Source organism: Syzygium oleosum, unplaced genomic scaffold (genome assembly GCF_021117445.2).
Source record: "Syzygium oleosum isolate NSW1041296 unplaced genomic scaffold, Sole_v2.1 Sole_v2.06, whole genome shotgun sequence".
NCBI classification, from domain to species: Eukaryota; Viridiplantae; Streptophyta; class Magnoliopsida; order Myrtales; family Myrtaceae; genus Syzygium; species Syzygium oleosum.
The window spans coordinates 6,070,802-6,094,095 of record NW_026607490.1 but is presented as its reverse complement, the minus strand read 5'-3'; the positions used below and the strand labels follow the sequence as shown (position 1 = coordinate 6,094,095).

The following is a 23,294-nucleotide window of genomic DNA, read 5'->3' as shown; positions in this document are numbered from 1 at the left end:
GGGATCATAGATTATTGCACATTTCTAGTTTTGCTTAGGGACAATTTTAAATAAAGACTTAAATTTGGGGCATTTTCTCAAAAAATAACTCATAACAGATCTTGTCTTCTCGAATTAGTGTCTGAAGTTGTCAACTTAATCTCAAATAAAGGCTCAAACCCATTGGCCGGACAACGTGTTTCGATGGTTAGAGCAAGGCAAATTTTTGTCCAGAAATTCAGCTTCGACCCAGTTCCACGTGCCGAGTAAAAAAATGACCAAATACCTAAAAATCAAAAGGGTTATTACCACAAAAATCCCAAACTGGTATATATTGCGGAAGCTAAGCGATCGAACAATAAAATTTGACAGAGTAAGAAAATAAATCAGACACCAGATTTATGTGGTTCGATCATAGTGACCTATGTTCATGGGAAAAGCAGCACGAAATTCCACTATATATCAAGCGATACAATGGAGATTACAATCACACTCGAGTTACTCAAACACTCTAAGTGTTTTTCAAGCCCCAACTACACCTAATAGCTCACGCAGTATTTAGCCTCATAATTCCTCACGAAATAATCTCTCAATCTTGCGAAGAAATCATACACAAATCTTATCACAAGATTTAATCTCTACAAACACTTGAATTCTTGGTGTAATTTCACTAACAAAACCATAAAGATTGCCCACCACCAAGCACTCACACACACAAGCGGCGATTCAAGAGTAACTTCACGTATTGATCAATAATCACTGTCCAAAGTGCTCACTGAATATATTTATAGCCATAAGAAAAACACCTTCAGAAGCCCACGTCAACATGAATTAGGAAATCATGTTATTCGGTCAACCGGTCAAAGTTTGGACTTTCCTCTTTCTACTTTTCTTTGGCCGGCTTCAAGTGGTGTTTCCTTCCTTTGTCTAACACAATTGGACTTTCCTTTTACAGTGGGCGAAGACTCCAACTCACATTCGGAAAGCTAATTTCCGAAACTTGGCCTTGGATTTTTTTTTTTATTTTTAAAATTCATATTTTCGCTTCAAGCTCAAACTCGGGACATATTTTCAACAATCTCCACCGTGGCTTGATGTTTGAGCCAAGTCACAATCGTTTCGTCGAAACTTCGCTACTCTCCCACAGCCCTAATGGTTTCAACCACCACAAATATCTTTCAAGTCCAAGTCTTGTTTGAACTTTGTCATAGCCGTGGACCTCATTAGAACACCAACTTCACATGCACCTTTTACTGCTTCACAAGGATTTTCTGACACAATCTCCTCAACCGCAAATAAAGCAAAACCATCATTACATCCATATCTGTTAGGAGATTGAATATGCACATTGTCAATATCAGCAGTTGCAGCAACTAATGGCTCTATAGTCTCTACCTCGCTACAAGCACTAACTTTGTCGATTACTTCGTTAGTACTCGCTACCTCAGAAGTTTCTGGTTGCAACTCCACCTCAAGCTGAACACCATTCAGATTCGTATGAACACTGCTAATAACACTCCTAGTCATAGGTACCGGAGACTCGTCAAATGTAACTTCTTTGCTGAAAACAGGTGAATTTAATTCCGGACACCACAACTGATAGCCCCGCTCACCTTGTGCATAACCTAGGAACATGCACTTCATTGCCCTTCATCGAGCTTACCATTACTAATTCGAATATAACATGAGCAACCAAATATTCTAATAACAGAATAATAAGTAACGTTACCTGATCACACTTCTTCGGGAGTCCGACATCCAATTGCAATCGATGGGGATCTATTTTTCAGGTAGCTCACCGTACTAAGTGCATTCGCCAGGAATCTCCTAGCCATACCAGCATTAGAGAGCATTTTATGGGCCATCTCTAGTAATGTTCTGCTTATTAATTCTGCAACATGTTATGGTTCATTGGCACTAGTACGATGTTTCACTATGACTTCCTTCTTGCAGAATTCATTTAACAGCTCCGAGCAAAATTCCATACTATTGTCAGTCCGCACTTGAATGATCATTTTACCAATTTCCTTTTCGATCAAAGCTCTCAACTGCCTAATCCTAACAACATCATCAAACTTGTGCCTAAGCATAAACACCCACGTCTTCCTCGAGTAGTCATTTGTTAACATAAATCTGGCACTCTTCCTCGAAAGAAACCGCGACAACCTGCGAATATCAAAGTGAATTAATTTTGCAATTTCCGTGTTTTCTCTGACAAACGTACTGAAATGCACTTTCTACCGTTGATTTAAATCACAGCACCTTCATACATTCAGTTCGTTAGCCACATAACCATATAGCAAATTTATTTCACTTAGAACCTTTAGGTTTCTCTCGCTAATGTGCCCCAAAAGCATATGCCACAATTCAGACTCTTGAATCGATGCATCCGACGCCTCCACGGCGAATTCCGTCATTATCTCACCTTGAAGTTTATACAGGCCATTGTGCTTGATTCCTTTCATTATCACTAAGGCACCTTAAACAACTTTCAAAACTCCACATTCTGAAGATTACTGACACCTAGCTAAATTCAGGGCACTCAAAAAAATTAGATTTTTCTTCAACTCTGGAACATGCCTCACTTCAATCAATGTCCACACAATACTATCATGCATTCTGATTTTAACATCACCAACACCTATAACATTGCATTCAAAATTGTTCCTCAACTGCACTTTACTATTATCTATGCACTGATAAGTAGTAAACCAGTTCATGTTTGGTGTAGTGTGAAAAGAACAACCAGAATCCATAATCCATCTACCAAACGACAAATCATTAATAACAGACAAGACATAATCAGCATTATCCGAATTACTGTCTGTTATAGCCACAACATCATCTGCAGACTCAACTCTAATTCTTTTACCCTGATCGTTTTTCAGCTTAAGACACTCCCTTCTAAGATGCCCCCTCTTACCACAGCTCCAACAGACGACACCACCAGTCCTAGACTGACTTCTTCTATTGATGTTTATACTACTTCTGCTAACACGTATACCAATTCTTCTTCTATTTTTACCTATTAAAGCAGCCGATGCATGTTCACCAGATTCTCTTCTACGGATATCTTCACTCAGAATTAAATCCCGAACACCATCAAACGTCAAACTTATTAACCCAGAGGAATTACTAACAGTAGTGACAGTCGTATTCCAACCATAAGGCAATGAGGATAATATAATCAAAGCACATACCTCATCTTCAAAGTCAATGCCAACTGAACTCAATTGACTAATGATCACATTGAATTAATTAATATGATCAGCAACTGACGCACCTGCGCACATCTTTAAGTTAAACAGATGTCGCATTAAATAGATCTTGTTGTCACAGAGGGCTTCTCGTACATGTCCGACAGGGCTTTCATCAAACTCGCAGTGGTTTTCTCATTCAGGATGTTAAACGCGACGTTATGAGCCAACGTGAGCCGAATAACACCCAAAGCTCATCTATCTAGTAATTCCCAGTCGGCTTGCTTCATCGTCTCTGGCTTCTCCCTAGATAGGGGCAAGTGTAGTTTCATTTGATATAGATGATCCTCAATTTGTATATTCCAGAAATCAAAATCCTTCCCATCAAATCTGTCGATTCTCACTTTTCCTTCTTTTGTCGCCATCAATTCGCTTCAACTCAGCCAAGCCAGGCTTTGATATTAATTGTTGCGGAAGCCAAGCGATCGAACAATAAATTTGACAGAACACGAAAATAAATCAAACACCAGATTTACGTGGTTCGGTCGTAGTGACATACGTCAACAGGGAGAGCAGTACGAAATTTCACTATAAATCAAGTGATACAATGGAGATTACAACTACACTCGAGTCACTCAAACACTCTAAGTGTTTTCCAAGCCCCAATTACACCTAATAGCTCACGCAGTATTTAGTCTCATAATATCTCGCGAAGGAATTATACATAAATCTTATCACAAGATTTAATTGCTACAAATACTTGAATTCTTGGTATAATTCCACGAACAAAAACGCAAAGATTGCCCACCGCCAAGCACTCGCACACACGCGGCGCTTCAAGAATAACTTCACGTATTGATCAACAACCACCGCCCAAAGTGCTCACTGAATATATTTATAGCCAAAAGAAAAACACCTTCGGAAGCCCACGTCAACATGGATTAGAAAATCATGTTATTTGGTCAACCAGTCAAAGTTTGGACTTTCATCTTTTGACTTTTCTTTGGCGGCCCAATTCCAAAAAAAATCCTCAACTTTACACTTTGTCCTAAATATACCCTGAACTTTTTTTTGTCTCAAGAAAAATCACAAACTTTTATCTAAGTCCCAAATCTGCCCTCCCGTTAAAAATCCGTCCAAATCCGTCGGAAAAAAAAAAACAGAGAACCGACATCTGCGGCGGTGGCCAAGCCTTCGCCGGTGGCCGCCGCCACAGCCGTCGGGAAGGAGCGGCGGCCCACGCCTGGGCCTTCCCGAAGGCCGGCGACCCTCGCCGGCCCCGGGCGAGCCGCCGGCGAGGGCGCGCAGCCCCCGATCTGGGGGAGTCGAAGGCTTGGCCACCGCCGCAGCTGCCGGTTCTCTTTTTTTTTTTTTTTTTTCCGACGGATTTGGATGGATTTTTAACCGGAGGGCAGATTTGGGACTTAGATAAAAGTTTGTGGTTTTTCTTGAGACAAAAAAAAATTCAGGGTATATTTGGGACAAAGTGTAAAGTTGAGGGTTTTTTTTGGAATTAGGCCTTTCTTTGGCCGACTTCAGGTAGTGTTTCCTTCCTTTCTCTGACACAATTGGACTTTCCTTTTGCAAGGGGCAAAGACTCCAACTCACATTCGCAAAGCTAATTTCCAAAACTTGACTTTGAATTTTTTTTTTATTTTTAAAATTCAGATTTTCGCTTCGAGTTCAAATTCGAAACATATTTTTAATAGTTTATATTTGACAAATTTACCCAAAATTAATTTTTTTATCACAAAAAATTCCAAACTAGTACACATATGACAAATTTACCCTCTGTTAGTTTTCATTAAATTTTACTGTCAACTTGTTTAGTTAAATGACACGTCAACTAGTTTAGGGTTTTCCCTCCGTTTGTCCAAGATGTATTAGTTTGTGATTTTTTTTTATTAATTCAATTTAATGGAGGGTAAATTTGTCATAAATGTACCAGTTTGGGGTTTTTTGTGGTAAAACAATTAGTTTTGGGTAAATTTTTCATTTGTGTATCAATTTGGGATTTTTCGTGATATTAATTTTGTGACATCCGGAAATTTTATAATAATAAGTATGTGACATTGGAAATTTTCTATGTTCGATAATGATACTTAGATTATAAGCTAAGTAGTATCTAGCTTAGTATTTGTGCGGACGCGTAAAAATCGTTGTTGGACCGTAAATTGTGAGGCGCAGATTCGGGAACGTAATCGTTCCGAGCTCGACGTGTTTAGTTTTTTTTTTATACGTTGTTGTGTATGTTAATGGTAGTGCGGTATTAATTAAATTACCGTCTTCTTAGTGATTAATGGGTAATAATATTAGATTAAACTTTAGTTAATTAGTGATAATCATTATTTTCTAATTACTGATAAGGGGGGAAGATATTATGTTTGTCTCACAAAATTTCCTCAAGACACCTTATTCTCACGCGGCCTATGAAGGATTTAACCATAGTCACATGCCACATGCCCTCTTAGGATAAGCTTCTTATACTAGCTTGACACCTAGCCATAGGCCATCATTTTCCTTGGCCATTACTCTTCCGTAATCAGCTTTGATTTCTTACACCTCACTGTGGATGGAAAGAGGAAGTGCGCATGCACTTATCCATCTCACAATCTATTCCTCTGTTTCATTTTTATCTGGGTAACATCGAAGGGAATTTTCACCTCAGGCGGTAACTCTTTTTCACTGTAAATCTTCAAAGAGAATTTACTTCATCAACACCCGATCCAAAATCTATAAGCTGGTTTTGGGCATTCAGATTTTAGGTGAGGTAAGTGAAGACTCTAGATTTAAGCTAATTAAATCTTCTTGACACTTTTTAACTTGGTTGCTTGAGAAATGCTATTTTGATGTATGATCATAGTGAAGATATGGTGATGGTTGGATTTGTTTTGCTGGTTTTGTACATGTTCAAATGGGTGTGATTTGTTTCTTTAAAGTGTGGTAAAAATCGACAAATGCAATGGTTAAATCTAAACGTGTAAATGTCATCTTTGAGGTGATTGTGGCAATTGTCTTGTTGGTTTTATGTATATTTAAAAAGGTAGAAAATCGTTTTACTCAAAGTGAAGTATATTAGGTGAGTGTAAATGATGAATTAGAACTTGGAAAAATCATATTTATAGGTCCAGACTTAAGCCTCTTTTGTAAAATCTATTGACTTCTTATCCGAGAAAATTTTTACTCTTTGAATCTAGACATATTGATTTATGAACCTGAGTAGATTTTAGTCTCAAATTCTAATTCTGTTTACTTCTGAACTGAACTGATTTTAGCCTCAAATTTTGGTTCTGGTTACTTTTAAAACTGAACAGACTTTACTGTCAAAATCTGGACATGTCTATTTTGAAACCAATCAGATTTTACTGTTAAAATCTGGACATGTCTATTTTGAAATCAAGCAGATTTTACTGTCAAAATCTGAACATGTCTATTTTTAAACTGACCATAATGTACTCTCAAAATCTGGACATATGTATTTTGAACCCGAGTAGACTTTATTTTCAAATTCTGGACGTATGTATTTTGAACCAAGTAGACTTTATTTTCAAAGTCTGGACATATGTATTTTGAGCCGGAGTAAACTTTATTTTCAAAGTCTGGACATGTATGTATTTTGAACCCGAGTAGACACTATTTTCAAAGTCTGGACGTATGTATTTTGAACCCGAGTAGACATTATTTTCAAAGTCTGGATGTATGTATTTTTGAACTCGAGTAGACTTTATTTTCGAAGTCTGAACGTATGTATTTTGAACTCGAGTAGACTTTACTTTCAAAGTTTGGATAAATGTATCTTCTAAACCGAGGAAGTTTTATCTTAAAATCTGGATATGTGTTCTTTCTGAACTTGAGTAGACTTTAGCCTTGTGAGTCTAAACCTATATTGTTTCATACTTATTTGCTTGAATGATGCATTTCATTGCTTTAAAGGGCATGTGACGTAAAGAAAGTGAGTATATGCATGCAAATACTTGGTTGTTATGGCTTGCATGAGAATAATATAAATTCCGTCACTCACAATTCAACAGTGACGATGCCTCGTGTACCGGAATGCCCCGTGTGTTGGGATGCCTTGAAAGGTGTACCGAGATGTCTCGGAAGTCGAGATGCCCCATAGGGTGTACCGGGATACCTCGGATTTGAGATGCTCCGCGAGTGTTCGGGAGAAAAAAGTAATGAACCTAACTCATGAGCATGAATGTTTTACATCATATGCTTGCATCTGAGTAAAAGTATTGTGAAATGTTGACTTGCTCAGATTTTGTGGCATATCCAGATGGAAAAAGGTATAACATTTATTCAAGTTCTATGCATACTGTTTGTTATGCATGTATGTTGTTTGTAAGCTGATTTTCCTAACTTAAAACTAGAGATTTCATTTATCGGGCCTCGGTTCATTCTTTTATTTTTCAGACATGTAGGATGGATATTCCATAGCCTCTGCATTTTGGAGTTCTCGTATATCATGAAGCTGTCTATAAAAATGTGTTTGTGCCTAAATCTGAAGTATCACATACTAAGTGTAGCCCTACTGTCTAGGTCGACGTGGGTTTTATCGAGTGGGTTCCTTATCGGTTCGTTGCGTGGTATTGTAATCTCGACGGCGAGTTAGTTGGCCCATTGAGGGGCTTCGACATAGCTGAGGATGATTTCGCATCAGAGGGCGAAGTTATCGATACATGACGTCACCAGACTTTTGTCTAGGTAGACTTTTTCAGTATAACTTAATATACCCAGAATTTTATTTTTTTTGTGATTATATGATGTTTGTCAGGACTTGTAAATCTGACAAGTGTTGTTAATAAGAAGCATAAGTATGATGACTAAATTTGTGTGATTTTCATGTTTAAAACATGTTTAGACTTTAACTTCCACTGGCTTGATTATTAGTAAGGATTAGTAATAATAAAAGAAATGTGTCGCGCATCACGTTCTGGGGCGTCACAAATTTAAATAAAAAAAGCCCCCAAATTGAGGTTCGCTCTTGCATTGGAATTTTCGTGTTTAGCTAATTAGATGCAATAAATGAACAGAATGTGCAGTCTCCATCATACAAATTGTATCTCTGTATATAAGCTGCAGAGTATTGTGACAGTGACGAGTAATCCATAAAGAGGACAGGAACTAATGCTGCACTGTGCCAAGATACTTAAGAAGATATGTGCAGAGGTATCTATGGATTCAGACAGGTACAGCAACAAGGGTTTTTCACCTGGGGTGATCCAACCACAATTTAGGACGTTTTTTGGTTTTTAGGGATTTGGTCGGCTTTTACCCGGTTCAACTTAGAATTTTTGAACTAGATTACCCCTGCTCTAGCTGCTGGAACAAGCTGGCCGACGGAGATTTGGCCTACTCGGAGTTGGGCTCTTATTTGAGACTTGATTAATCACTTTAAGCCTTTATTTGAGACAATGACTACTCTTGATCATCTTTTGAGAAAACAGCTCTATTTTAGGCCCTTATTTGATGAACAATAAATTTCATAGTATGATAATTAAGAATTAAGTTTTTATTGGAATGGCACAAAATTCGTTATTGCGAACTATTTTGATGGAGCCATTCGAGCTTCTTCTAGACCGACTTACTCAAGCTATCTCGGGACTTTTGCTTAATTTCTTTGTGATGAAGAACACGTGCAAAACAATTTCGGAGCACGCAGCGTTGCTTGCAACTCAAGGCACTTTCTCTTGGAGAGAGATTTTCTCCATTCCTATTAACAGCAACCATTTCTCTGGCCTATGAGATAGTTTCAGTTCCAATCAAGGCATCATAAGTATATACAGCAACAATAAGGTGGATCAGCAGCAAAATCTAAAACCAATCATTCCACAGAAATCTATGGAAATCTGAAGCAAGTGAATCATAAAACTCTTGAGACACTGATTTTGAAGACATTAGACATTTATTTTACATGATCTGATTGATCTACATGACTCTTGCGACTGGCCTTTCCTTTGAACTTCCTATGTAATCTACAACTTGATACAGAAGAAACTATTGCAAGGAAAATGCCCGAAATCTAATCGATCTACGTACAGAAAACAACAATGCCACATTCTTTCGGCAATCCTATTCTGTAAAACCCTATGAATTTACAACCTAATGCAGGAGGAAATAAACGAGCGAATGGATAAAGCACACGACCGAACGACATGTTTTTTCCCCGAGATGCTTGCAGGGATGGGGATCGCGGTGGATGCTCTAAAAGATCCTCGGAATCTACCTACACGGAAGGTGCGCCATTCTTCTGGCGGCCACATCGCGCCTGACCGATCCCCACTTGACCGCAGCTCGAATCTTGCACCAACCTGCCTTAGGCCTCGCACTTTTGTGGATATGGACACCGATGTCCGAGAAAGAAGAAAAGATCCCACCTTCAGCCTCACCCAGCGAACCAATGAATAAGCCATTTCCTGGCGTCCAAGCTGAAGAAGAAGACGACGGGAAACAATATGATGCTTCGATTTGTGAAACATTCATATTAGCAGCTAAATCGCTGTTTATCTCGATTGTCCTCTGTGAATTATACTGAGAATTGTTCTCTCCACTGTAGAGTCCCGCCCAGGCATTTCCCATTGGGAAACTACTTGTGGAAATTGGGTTAAAAGCCTGCGCTGGATAATCCTGTGAGACAGAGACTTCAAATTGCTGGCTCTGAACAGCTTTGCTGTCGTATGATGTCGAAGCGGACAAATGGTTGAATCCAGGCAGTAGTCCTGCTGGATCTGCAAGATAACAAAGGCTTGAGAAAAATTTTGAAAAGGCCTGAAAGAAATCACTTCAAAGGATAACAGTTTTCAGGCTTTCAGCATCACAAAATTGTAACATATAAACTATTTTGTGCCTTTGAAGTCTTCAATGCCTTGGTACAGAGATGGGAAGTCAATGTGCGGCTCGCTTGAACTTAAATCAATGCTTGAATCTGAAGTTGGCAAGCTACTCAAGGCCGTTGGAGGAGTAGCAATTGAAGGTAAATTGATTGGTATCAATCCGTTCACATTTAAGTAAGCCTGCTGCTTTAAATTACGCACCAAATGCTGCAAGATAGATGAGAGGATTCTATTAGAGATGTGATCATTCCAATAGTGACAAGAGTTCGTCGGTGTAGATCACTAAAAGTAACATATCTGCTGTGCTATTGCTAAACTCAAAAAAATGTCGTAAGCGGTGCTGCAATGAAAGTTGTAGCTTTTGATCATACGTATTTGACAGTTACTGAAATGACTTAAGAGGCACATCTATATCTTCAGACTGTCGAAACGCACCTTCTGATGAACAGTCAAGTTTTCCAGCGGATGGTAATTTTGACCGTCAAAGGTTGCACTGATGACTTTGTAGGTTGAATTGAACAAAAGCCCAGCGCTCTGTGAGGCATCAAAGTAGATGTACGCCTCGTTATCATCTACGATGCATGTCACTGCATGCTCAACAATTGCTTCCCATGTCTTGTTCGACACATTACCTAATCTCTGCAGTTTCAGCAGCAGAGAATTTAGGCCTCATTGAACTAAAACTGCTCCACAAAATGAATGATAGCCTGCAAGAAAGTCAAAACTTCTCACGTTTCTTAGGAGGATTGGGTCTGTTTCAAGTTTACGCAAGAAATCCTTGATAGTGTGAATTCCGATGGAAGCCAACCGAGTATGGAAGGTGCCGTCTTTTGATATTTTCTCGAGGCGCCATACTTGATCTTTCGGGCTTGGAGGGTAATGTTTCTTGTACACTGCAAAAAAGTCGTGTCAGTTCCATTAGTTCATTGGCTTAGAGAAAACCACGACAATAACACGAAGATAGAACAGTGATGAATAAACTTTTCAAGCTGTTTAAACTTACGCTCTCCACGGTGATCTTTCACTACGAACTTTCCACTTCTGCCTTCCCTTATTCGTACACCGGACGAAATTTTCTGGTCGACCTGAGCTCCTAACCTGAAGTGCCGGCTTCTTATCCAACTCGAATTGTCAGTGAAAATTATGTTAGTAAGATAGCCAACTCCTTCTTGCAAAGTAATGCTCCGTTCTCCAACCACCAGTGGTCTTCGACCTTCTCTTTCACGCACGATACTGGCCCTGAACATAGTCTCGCTCCAATCTTCTTGGTCATCGGAGCCAAAGTCACCATCAAGGACCAGAACCTCAACTCTAGCTGAAGACAGGGGATCATTTCGAACAATAGAGTTGGTTCTGGTGTCAAATAGTTCGATTTTGATAGGAGAACCGCCTTCACCTTGGATCTTACAGCTTGTAAAAACCTTAGGCGTTGGCTGATTAACAAAACGCAACTGCAAACCTCCTTCTCCTACAGAATTTCTGGCTGGGTTAATCAAGGGCCTGAAAGAACGCACAGGAAACATGTTACTTGATGGCTTGTGAGAAATCTGAACAATCAGGATCAGATAAAAGAACTGAATACGGATGGTACAAGCAGGCACGCCTTCATAAATCGAGATCAGAAACAATCAACTGCACCAGCTTACGCAACAAGCAGATCAAAAGCAGCCGATAAACAAGAAAATCCATGGCAATCTGAGAAACAAAAAATTATGGAGACAAACAAAAGTTGCACAGGTCAGGAACCAACCTTTGAAGTGGGTCTTGCAGGCGCGATAATACAAGGTCCACCTCCTCTCTAACCTGATTGACAGAGAAGGGGAAATTGCACTCCCATGAGAAAGGTACTGATCTAGATTAGACGAAAACAATTCACAATTAGAGCATGCTAACGACTCAATTTGACTGATTACACCACCCTGTGAAGGCACGTGACATGAAGGGTACTCAAACTGTATTCTCGTACACCTATCCATATAGACCGATTTTCAGAAAGATAGAACTTGAAAGCCGACACTTGAAACAGCTGCATACTTCACAAGATAAACTTCAACAAGTATATCTTGTGAAGTTATCATTTTTCTTATATCGTTAAAGGCAAAATTTCTAGCTGCAAAACTATAGACAATATAAGCAAGGTATGGATCATGAGACTATAACTAAGTGCAGTTCACACTCCAGATCCGAAAAAACCGACAACCAAAAACTGCCGAATGTTTTCCATTGGAACAACCCAGACAGTCGGACAGGGATGTTTATACAAGAGTTGCTATACTTAATTGTATAAAATACAAGATAATCAAACAGCGAAATATCAGTTTATGCAAGAAGACTCTGCGCAAGAAAGGCTCGACCTACCACTCTGCGCAAGAAAGGCTCGAGGGTGTGCAGGATATCATTCTCCGAGCACCGTCCAGTCATATCTCTCACAGTCCTGCAGATAAAATTCGATCAAATCCAAGTTAGAGGCCTTTCAGTTTCAGGGCATTGGCCGCAAACCCCATTATGACAAGAAAGAAAGAAAGAAAGAAAGAAAAACTTACCGGGGTATCAACCTTCTCTTTGAAGCTCCAAAACCCTCTTCACCCTCATTCGGAAAAGGCCTCTTGAGCACCATTACGGTAACGAAATCAACTCCTTGCCAGATTAGAACTGAGAGTTGCGACGAATCTTGGGGCAAAGCAACAAGCAACAATCAACTGTCAAGGGCGCATTTTAAACGATTCTTGGATCTTATCATCGATACCGCTTCACGTCAACACGCATGGAAGGTACAGAGAAGCTTCCCCACTTGAAATCTACGCGCTAATTATGAGAAGTCAAGCACGAGACTTTGCGGGTGCTCCCAAAATAGAACCAAAATCAGCCGAAAGCCTTCATAATATTAAACAAATGCCAGTACGAAAGAGACTCCCGAGTGCAGTTCCTCGGACTTTTCAGTTAACTCGGAACACAGCCGAATGAGTGGCTAGAAAAAAGCAAATTCTTGAACTTGGTATTCATCGAAATCTCGGACAAAAGCAATGAACGGTGACGACACGACCCAACCGCGTAACGACTGAAGAGGCAGGTTTTTGCGAAAAACGCTCTGCGCTTCAGACAGAGACAGAGACAGAGACAGAGACTGAGACAGGGGGCCACACGTCCGCGTTGCGACGGACGCGTGCGGGAGCTACCAAGCGCGAGAAGGTCGACGGAAGTTGCAGAGGGAGTTTCAGTGGAACCGCGTTCCCTTGTGGGGGATTTACGTGAACGGTCGACCGGAGAATTTGGAGGGGATTTGCATTTCGGGGTGCATTTGGGACGAATTCCTCGCCAAGTCGTCGCCGCTTCGCGTTTAAAATGTCTTGCATGTGAGATTTTCTTGATGCTCTGTTTTTTTTTTTTTTTACTGCTCGTCGGGAAAATCAAAAGAGAAAAGGGGAATACTCATGTGGTGCAATCTGTACTCGAGAAAACAACGACCGGTGGTTGTTGTGCAAGTTTGAGCATATAAGATTGTTGTGCGAGCGATCTTGGAGGAGGAAGCATGCGTACGCGCTACACGGATGAGACGAAGACCTTTGACTTTGGTTGTGCTTTTGGTTGTTGTCCAGTTCCACTGCTAAGATCCGACTGTGACAGGCCTACAGCCCTCCTTTTCGAATCTATGGATTTTTTTTTTGCTAAATTTCGAATCTATGGATTTAGATATTTGAAATGCTTGACATTAAATTATGAAAGAGGAGGATCTCAATCCTCGAAAGATATCTTGGATTTCGAAGCGTTTTGATTGTCTATCTTTTTTATTAGCGAGGGAGGAGGGTTTGGATCGTGTTTAGGCTGCGACAAGTGAAAAACTTGGTTGGACTATCCAAGAGATCGTTTGGGATTAAGGATTGATTTGAAGGATTTTAATCGACAACTCGTGAGTAAAAGTGTCGATGGTAAATGAGAAAGTGTCGACAAGCGATGTCGCCGGTTAATGTTGATTCACCCGTTGACGTGGATCCATCAATATAAGTGTTGGAACCGGATGACGTATAAGATGTGTCGATTCTCGACGTTAAGTGACGACTTCTTGCACCAAGTAACGGTTCGAATACTTGAGGGGTGGTTCCAGTATCAAAAGGTAGATGATTCTCCCGGTGACTTCGGAAGTTGCGACTTTTTGTGGATATTGATTATCATCAGAGTACCAAAAACATGGCAAGAATCTTGGAGGACGTGTGGCAATAACCATAATAGATAGTAATAACTGTTTGTGGGTATTTACTATTAGTGGGCTATGATACCCACGTTGAATATTGTAAAGGGACAAGCACATTTTCCTTGACATGAGTCAATGATGTTTATTTATCTTCATCATCCTGTACATTAGGGGTGAGCAAAAGGAATAACTCGAGCCGATAAATTTTGGGCGATAATTGAAATCGGTAATTTTCAGTCCGGTTCCCGGTTCCATATGTGGAACAGCTCACCAGATTATTCGGGCCATACACATTTTTTTTAAAATTTAAATTTCTTATAAATATGTAAAAACTAATAAGCCTTAATTTATGTTCTGTTAAAATAGCTTCTGATCATTGATTTAGAATATGGTCCCAAACATCAAAAGCTATAATGATGAACTTAAATTCACTTCACTGCCTTGTGATGAGTTTTTGCCCGCGGTGGAAGGAGATGGTGCATGCTCACATCACATAAGCTTTAAGCTTTCCAAGTATTTCATTTTGGTGTCCAAAGGCAAGATAAGAAAGAGACAGGAGTCCTGCAACAGCAATGACTATAAAAACAATGAGTCAAGACAAATTGACATGTTAAAAAGGGGTGTGCCCATTTCAGGAGAAAAAATAATTGGAAGCTTATGCTCGGAAGATATAACGAGAGAATATAATGATAAATAAATATAAAAATATTAAACATGTTACTAGTTTCATGGATCAATCCGGGAACTGGACAGGATAGTTCCGGTCCGATATCAGGGGACACCGGTCTAATTCCCGATTCTAGAAATTAGGAACCAATCTCTTTGGTCCCGTTCTCAGTTCCTAAATAGGAACAGAACGGCTTTGAGAACTAATCACTTTTTGGTTCCAGTACAGTTTTTTCGATCTTTAGCTAAGAAATCTCCCGTCCAAGATCAACTCCGAGCCCCTTTTCTCATATATAACTAAAATCAGTCTTTTCGGTAAAAGATTTTTACTTTCCAAGTGAAATAGATATAACTAATTTGTCGATAAGACGTGAATGACTGTATACGTCGTGAGCATCCATTGCGAGTTTTTCTCGAAACCTCGTCGCAAATTGTGCTTTTTGGTCGGTGGACAAGCCATGATTGTTTAATAGATCGTGTTTGATTAGGTGAGATCTTGACATGACGTGTCTGAATTCAAAACAAAACTTGAGCAGCAAGAATTGAAAAACCAAACATGACTAAATTAAGTGTTTATTTTACGAAAAATAAATAATTATTTTTTTAATTATAATTATTTATATTATTTATAAAATTAAATTAATAAAAATATATTTTATCGTTTATAAAAATATTTAGATATAAATTATTATTAATAATGAAAATATTTTTAATTAATTAATTATTTCAAGAGATATAAGCGACTATTGTTCATTTTCCGTGAAGGATGAGTTTGTTTCACGGCAAAGTGATGATTTGAAAAATAATGATTGTTTATATCGTATAGAAAAATTAGCCAACAATTTCTTTTTTTGCACCAATAACAGAAATGTCAAGACATAAATTATTATTGATAACGAAACTTTTCTTTGTTAACGAATTTCTCTACACTATATAAACAATCGCTTTTGAGAAAATATTTTTTAAAATTTTATTTTTTCATGAAATAAACGTGCCATAAATTAAAATGAAAAAAAAAAGAGAGGAAACAATTCAAACAAAAGGGTTGGGGAAGGGAAACGATTGGCTTTTGTTGCTCTTGTATGCCGCCGTCGACCGTCACCTAGCCTCTGTGCATTTCCTGGAAATTCTTGCTCTGCAGAATAATCGTCGATAACAAAGTTTCTTTGATGCTCCGTTTTTTCTGCTCATCGGGAAGATCAAAAAGAGAAAAGGAATCCTCACATGATGCAATCTGTGCTCGAGAAAACAACGACCGGTGGTTGTTGTGCAAGTTTGAGCACGCAAGATTGCTGCATGAGCGATCTTGGAGGTGGAAGTATACGTACACGCAACAGATATGAGAGGAAGACCTTGACTTTGGTTGTGCTTTCGTTGTTGTCCAGTGCCACATGCTTAAATACGACGTGACAGGCCGACAGCCCTCCTTTTTGAATCTGTGGATTTAAATAATTGTAATGTTTGATGTTGAATTGTAGGAGAGGATCTCTATCCTCCAAAGATATCTTGCGTTTTGAATTATTTGTTCCGATCGAAATGGGTTCGATCGAGCGTTTTGATTTACTGTCTTTTTGATAGGCGAGGGAGGAGGGTTTGGATAGTGTTTGCGCCGAAAGGTGACTGGCTTTTGTTAACGACGAGTGATAAGCTTGGTCGAACGATTCAAGAGATCGTTTGTGAAGGAGGGGTTGATATGAAGGACGCTGGTCAACAACTCGTGAGTAAGAGTGTCGATGGTGAATGAGAAAGTGTCGACCGGCGATGTCGCTAGTTGATATTGACCGTGGATTTATCACTATAAGTGTTGGAACTGGATAATATATAAGATGTGTCGACACTCGACATTAAGTGACGACTTCAGAAGTTGCGACTTCTTGTGGATAGTGACCGTTAGAGTTTTAAAAGCATGCCAATAATCTTGAAGGATGTGTGGCAGTAACCATAGTAGATAGTAGTAACTATTTGTGGCTAATTACTATTAGGGGGCTATGATACCCACATTGAATATTGTAAAGGGGAAAGCACAATTTCCTTGACATGATTCAATGACATTTATTTATCTTTATCTTCCTGTACATTAGGGGTGAACAAAAGAAATTGCTCATACTGATCGATTTTGGGTGGTAATTAGAATCGGTAATTTTCAATCCGGTTCCTGGTTCCATATGTGGAACTACCCACCAGATTACTCAGATCGAATCGATATTTTTTTTATTTAAATTTCTTATAAATATGTAAAAACTAATAAGCCTTAATTTATGTTCTGTTAAAATAGCTTCTGATCATTGATTTAGAATATGGTCCCAAACATCAAAAGCTATAGATGAACTTAAATTCACTTCACTGCCTTGTGATGAATTTTTGCCTGTGGTGGAAGGAGATGGTGCATGCTCACATCACATAAGCTTTCCAAGTATTTCATTTTGGTGTCCAAAGGCAAGCTAAGAAAGAGACAGGAGTCCTGCAACAGCAATAACTATAAAAACAATGTGTCCAGACAAATTGACATGCATATCGGGAGAGTTAAAAGGGATGTGCCCATTTTACGAGAAAGATAATTGGAAGTTTATGCTTGGAACGCACAAGAAAGAATATAACTTCAAATTCAAAAAAAATAAAAAACAAAACATGTCACTGATTCTATTAGCCAATCAGGGAACCGGATTGATCTGGTCCCATCCGGTCCCAAGAGTTACCGGTCTGATTTTCGATTCTAGAAATTGAGAATCGGTCATTCTCAGGTGTTCTCGATTCTTGAGTGGGAACTGGACCACCTGAGAATCGATCACTCCTACTATATATTTACTTTTCAATACATTAAATTCCAGCATTTTGTTCTTCATTTTGTTTTTCGGTCTTTGGCTAAGAAATCTCCCGTCCAAGAGTAAAAGATTTTTACTTTCCAAGTGAAATAGATATATCGGGCGCGACGCTTGAATTAATTTATCAATGAGATGTGAATGATTGTACATGTCGCGAGGATTCATTGCGAGTCGTCGTCAACTGGAAATCCGACAAATTGTGCTTTTTGGTCGGTGGATATGCTATGGTTATTTAGGCCCCGTTTGGTTCAGCATTGCCAATGTTCATTTGGACTCTAAAGTCCCTTGGCCAAATGCAAATGGTGTTTGGCAAATTTTTTACTCACTTTGGGGAGATGCAATTGCATTTCCAATGCTCATTTGGCCAAAGCACCTTAGAAGGTCCATTGAGAATGCTCATTTTCGGAATGCAACTTGTACTGTTCACGGAAACTGTTCATCTTCTCCCTGCAGCAGCTCCGGCGGCCGGCGACCGCCGCCTGAGGGCTAGCCCGACCCCGGCGACCACCGCCTGGGGGTCGCGCGACACCGGCGACTGCCGCCCTGGGGTCGCCGGACCTCGGGCGTCGCCCTCGGGGGTCGCGCTGACACCGGGCGATCGCCGCCCGGGGTCGCCGGACCCTCAAGGCGTCGCTCTGGGTTGCGCGACCCCAGCGGCGGTCGGCTGGGTCGAGCGGCCCTGAGCGGCTCGTCGCCGGGTCGAGCGGCCCCGAGGGCGGCGACCGCCGGGTCGCGCGCGACCCTGTGGCGACGGCCGCCTGGGTCGCGCGACCCAAGCCGTCCGCTCGGGTCGCGCGACCTCAGTCGCCGCGACCCAGCGACGGCCGCTGGGTCGCTCGACCTCAGCGACGGCCGCTCGAGGTCGCGCGACCCAGGCCGTCGCGGCCTGGGTCGCGCGACCTCAGGCGGCCGCGACCCAGGCGACGGCCGCCTGGGGTCGCGCGACCTCAGGCGACAGTCGCCTGAGGTCGGGCGACGGCCGCCGGCGGCTGTAGCCCTTCGCCGGAACTGTTCATCCAAAGGGTAGTTTTTTTTGAAAAAAAAAAACCTCCCAAAGCTCATTTGTAAAAAAATAACCAAACACAATTGCATTTTCTCAAATGGCTTTCGAATGATTTTTTACCAAACGCTATTTGCATTTCCCAAAGTGACTTTCACCTAAAGGTATTTGCATTCCCCAAATGAGCATTGGGAATGCTGAACCAAACGGGCCCTTAATAGATCGTGTTTGATTCGGTGAAATCTTGACTTTGACGTGTCTGAATTCAATTCACACACAAAACTTGACCCACAAGAATTGAAAAACCAAACAGGACTGAATCGCGCGTTTATTTTGCAAAACGCGTGCGACTTGAAAAATATTTTTTTTAAAATTAATTATTTATAAAAATAAATAAATGAAAAATATTTTTTTCCTCATTTGTGAAAATATCTAGACATTAATTATTATCAGTGATGAAAATATTATTCATCGACTAATTATTTCAAATAATATAAATAATCATTTTTCGAAAAATATATTTTCCAAATCATTCATTTTCCGCGACATAAATGCTTCGCCTGTTTCACGGCAAACTTACTTTTCGAAAAATGATTGTTTATATCATACAAAAAAATTAGCCAATAAATTTCTTTTTGCATCATCGATGAATACATCGAGGCATGAATTATTATTGATAATGAAAATTTTGTTCGTTGACGAATTTCTTTATACAATATAACAATCGTTTTTAGTGCGTTTGTTTCGTGGAAAATGAGTGGTTTGGAAAATATTTTCCAAAAAATATTCGTTTGTATCGGTTACAAAAATAAATGAATGAAAATTTTTTTCACTACCCACGAAAATAGTGAGGCATAGATTGTTATCAATGATGAAAACATTTTTCGTTGACTAATTTTTCTAAACGATATAAGCAATCATTTTTTGAAAAATGTTTTTCAAATCACTCACTTATCGCGAAACGAACCCGCCCTTCTAGGAAAATATCTTCTAAATTATCGTTTTTCTGTGAAATAAAAGCGCCCCGAATGAAAAAAAGATTTAAAGGATTACAAAAGGATCAGGAACGAAACGATTGGTTCCGGTGCCCTTGCATGCCGCCGTCGACCTTCACGAAGCCTCTCTGCATTTCCTGGAAATTCTTGCTTCGCAGAACAATCGCTGGCGCATGTCTTTCGCCGTCGGAAACGAAATTTTCCTAGGCAATCTCGAAGTGATAAGCTCAAACACATCACATTAAAAATAATGAAAGTTCGAGACAAAACCCGTTGACTTTATCCATGGACGAGATGCTGTTCATCTCAATTGGGGAAGCATCCTAGAGAGAAATGTTGATCATAGATAGGCAGCAGATTTGCCCCCGCATCCATGAATCTTGGTTCGTTCAATTCTCGCTATAAGAATAAGGGTAGGACGACCCCCATGATAATTCAGAACTTTATATTTTGATGTTATGTAAGGATTTATCGATCGAAACCGGGTGTTTTAGATGTACTTATTGAATATGCATCGCGCGCCTAATGACTTGAAACGGAGTTGGTGTAGATTCTTAAATCCACAGTGTCGTGTTGAATCGGTGAAAAGTAAAAAATAAGCTATGATTCTATTGCAAATCAAAACAAGACCTATAATGAAGTAAAATGCAGAATCACACTCATTAGCATGGCGTATCGGCTTCATTACTTTCTTAAACCACACACTCAATAGCATTCGGATGTTTCCTAATCAGAGCGGTAGGAGTTGCGTAATCGATTCCTTTTGGTTGAAAATACTTTGGTGAAAAACTTCTTCGATTGCTCAGGTTGCGTCTAGGTGATAACCCATTTTGTAGAAAATGCACAAAAAACAATCCTTTAACGAAGAGAAGACATAACTAGTTATCTAGAATTGTAGGCTTCGAGTATTTAGGCAAATCTTGAACTAAGAGTTTATAATTGTCAAACCTGTCAAAATGGGTCACAGACCTATTTATTTGATGAGTTGGGTTGTTATATGAGTTAGTTGTATTTAGCAAATGAGTTATAAATGTATTTAGAATGGTAAAGCCCAAAATAATATGGGTGTTAAATACGCTCACTACTTACTTAGACCTAATCTATCTTTATGACTCTCCATTCACTCTCTCTCGCCCTCAATCGATCTCGAGCTCGCTCATTTTGTGCTTTCACCTCAATTTAGGTATGGGTTTTCCTATATTTAGTTAAATATGGAAGTGTTTTAGCAATATGAGTCGGGTTAGGTATGAGTCACTAAATTGTATTGAATGGAATTAGGTCAAAACGAATTAAATTGTTAATTTGGGTCGGACTATTTTCGACCCGACCCAACCCACCCATTGGATGAGTCTAGTAATAGTATATTTACATATTAATAGATTGAAAGCTGTTAGAGATCAACCAATAACCCAAAGTTATCGCATATTTGGTAGTATATAAGTGAGGCAAAATCGAAGCGTTTCACACATGGCCTACTCTATGCATGCGGGGAAATTGTCAAAAAAGTCTTAAACCAACTGCACTTGTGCCAATTCAGTCTTAAGCCTATCAATTTGGCTAATTCAGTTTTAAACCTTTTCACAATTTTCCAATTCAGCCCTAGATTGTTACTTGTGTCAATTTAATCTTAAACTTTTTGACGATTTGTCATTTTAATCCTTTCGGCAAGTTTTGGCAGGAAATCAATCTAGTGATCGCTAGCCATCTACGTGACTTGGTGATGGCCATGGCGATGACTAGCGCTTACGTTGATAACTTTTTAAAATTTTAAAATTTTTTTACGATTTTTTTCTTTTTTCTTTCGTTTTTTTATCTAACCCTACGCCGGCGAGGGCCGCGATGCCCTCACCCAGACCAGGCGACCTCGCTAACCTAGGGTTAGGAACAAAAAGAAAAGAAAAAAGAAAAGAATAATTTTTTTTAGAAATTCAGAAAAATTTAAAAAAATTTAAAAAATTGTCCATATCAGCGCCGACAACATCACGTAAGATGGCTAGCGTTGACTAGATTACCACGTCAGCGATTTTTAGCAAAAAATTTACCGAAACGACTTAATAACAGGTATAGGATAAATTGGCAAATCATTCAAAGGTTTAATACTAAAATGGCATAATTAAAAGGTTTAGGGCTGAATTGGCAAATCGTCAAAATATTTAGTACTATAGTGGCCATATTGAAAGGTTTAAGATTAAATTAGCATAAATACAATAAGTTTCCCCTGTGTATCCTGTATATACTTTATGCATGCCCTTCCTTAATTCTTGAAAAATCTTCATGAGCAAAGATTCCTCGTAGTCTTGCCCTAGAAATCCCTTACACGTATGAAAGAGATGAGACTATGTAGGCTCCATTCCTTTCGCAAAAAATAAATGATTTTAAAAATAATTTTCTAAAAACGATCGTTCGTATCGCCTACAAAAAAGAACAGACGAAAAGTATTTTCTTCGTCCACGAAAATAAGAGACATAAATTGTTATCGATTCATTAATTAATTATTTTAACCGATACAAGAGATCGCTTTTAGGAATATGTTTTCCAAATCATCAATTTTTCGTTAAATAAACAGAGCTGTAGTATCAAAGGGCGACTTGATTGAGAAAATGACTTTCCAGATCAACCAACCAAACTCGACCTTGGAGCTAAGATCTTCTGTAATCGTAAAACGAACAAGTTTAATGTAACCTAACTGTAAAACATCCGTAACCGTCATTCTCTAATACTAAGTTCCTGTAAAACCCTAACTGAATACCTAACTCTATATTTGTCATACCTTCTGAAGCATGCCCAACAAGTTGACAGACAAGAACTTCCCTTACTTCTTTCGTTTTCCCCATCTTTCTCACCTCCTCTCAATGGCCATCGTTCTGCACGGAGAAGGGAACAGCGCGATGGAGGATCCGCACGGCGGCCGGGACTTAGAGATCGTGAATGCCGAGAGCAGCTCCCGACCGCGCCGCAGCTGGAAAGCTTCCAAGTCATCCGCCGCCTCGGGAGGGCGCGAGAAGAAGAAGGCGGAGGCGAAGAGAAAGAAGAGGGTGGCCAAGTACAATCTCTACGGGGTGGAGGGCAAGTTCAAGGCTTCTCTCAAATCCGGCCTCCGTTGGCTCAAGAAAAGGTGTTCGAGGCTCGTGGGTCTCCGGTAATCATCCCATTTTTGCGGGGAGCAAAAGAGAAATGGTATGCGATGATGTATTTCGTAGTGAAGTGACATGAAAGTTGGTTCGCGACACCACTCGAACTCTCTCGGAAAAATAATAAAAGAACAAATAAAAAAGAGATTTATCTATTGAAATTTAAGACTGATCGAAAAAATCGACGATGGTGTTGATACATTGTAATTTGTTATTAGAACTGATTTTTTTTTTCTCTCTTTTTATTTATTTATTCTCTCGGCTCTCTGTCTTCCTCTCTCTTGTATGATGGTTGATGGATCAATTTCGTCCTTGAGAAAAAGGGAAAGTCGGGATCGGCAGGTAGAGAGTTTGATGTACTTTTCATATATGTTTATTCATATAAATTCTTCATTTCTTGTGGTTCTTCGCCTTCTCACGGGAAAAACCGCGGATCGCTATTGCTGGAGGTAGGGACGAGCCCGAGATCCAAAACTTGC

General features: G+C 39.6%; 1 protein-coding gene across 1 annotated transcript; it reads right to left on the bottom strand.

Moving 5' to 3' along the window:
- Positions 1–9,040: 9,040 nt before the first annotated feature.
- LOC115680138 (calmodulin-binding protein 60 B-like) lies at positions 9,041–12,885 on the bottom strand. The gene is made up of 8 exons (XM_030603874.2): positions 12,556–12,885; positions 12,371–12,446; positions 11,763–11,815; positions 11,016–11,512; positions 10,745–10,905; positions 10,448–10,651; positions 10,027–10,219; positions 9,041–9,907 (listed from the first exon to the last, which is right to left on the bottom strand). Exons 1-8 carry the CDS (start codon positions 12,627–12,629, stop codon positions 9,402–9,404), a joined length of 1,764 nt encoding a protein of 587 aa, XP_030459734.1. The 5' UTR covers positions 12,630–12,885; the 3' UTR covers positions 9,041–9,401.
- Between the last annotated feature and the right edge of the window lie 10,409 nt (positions 12,886–23,294).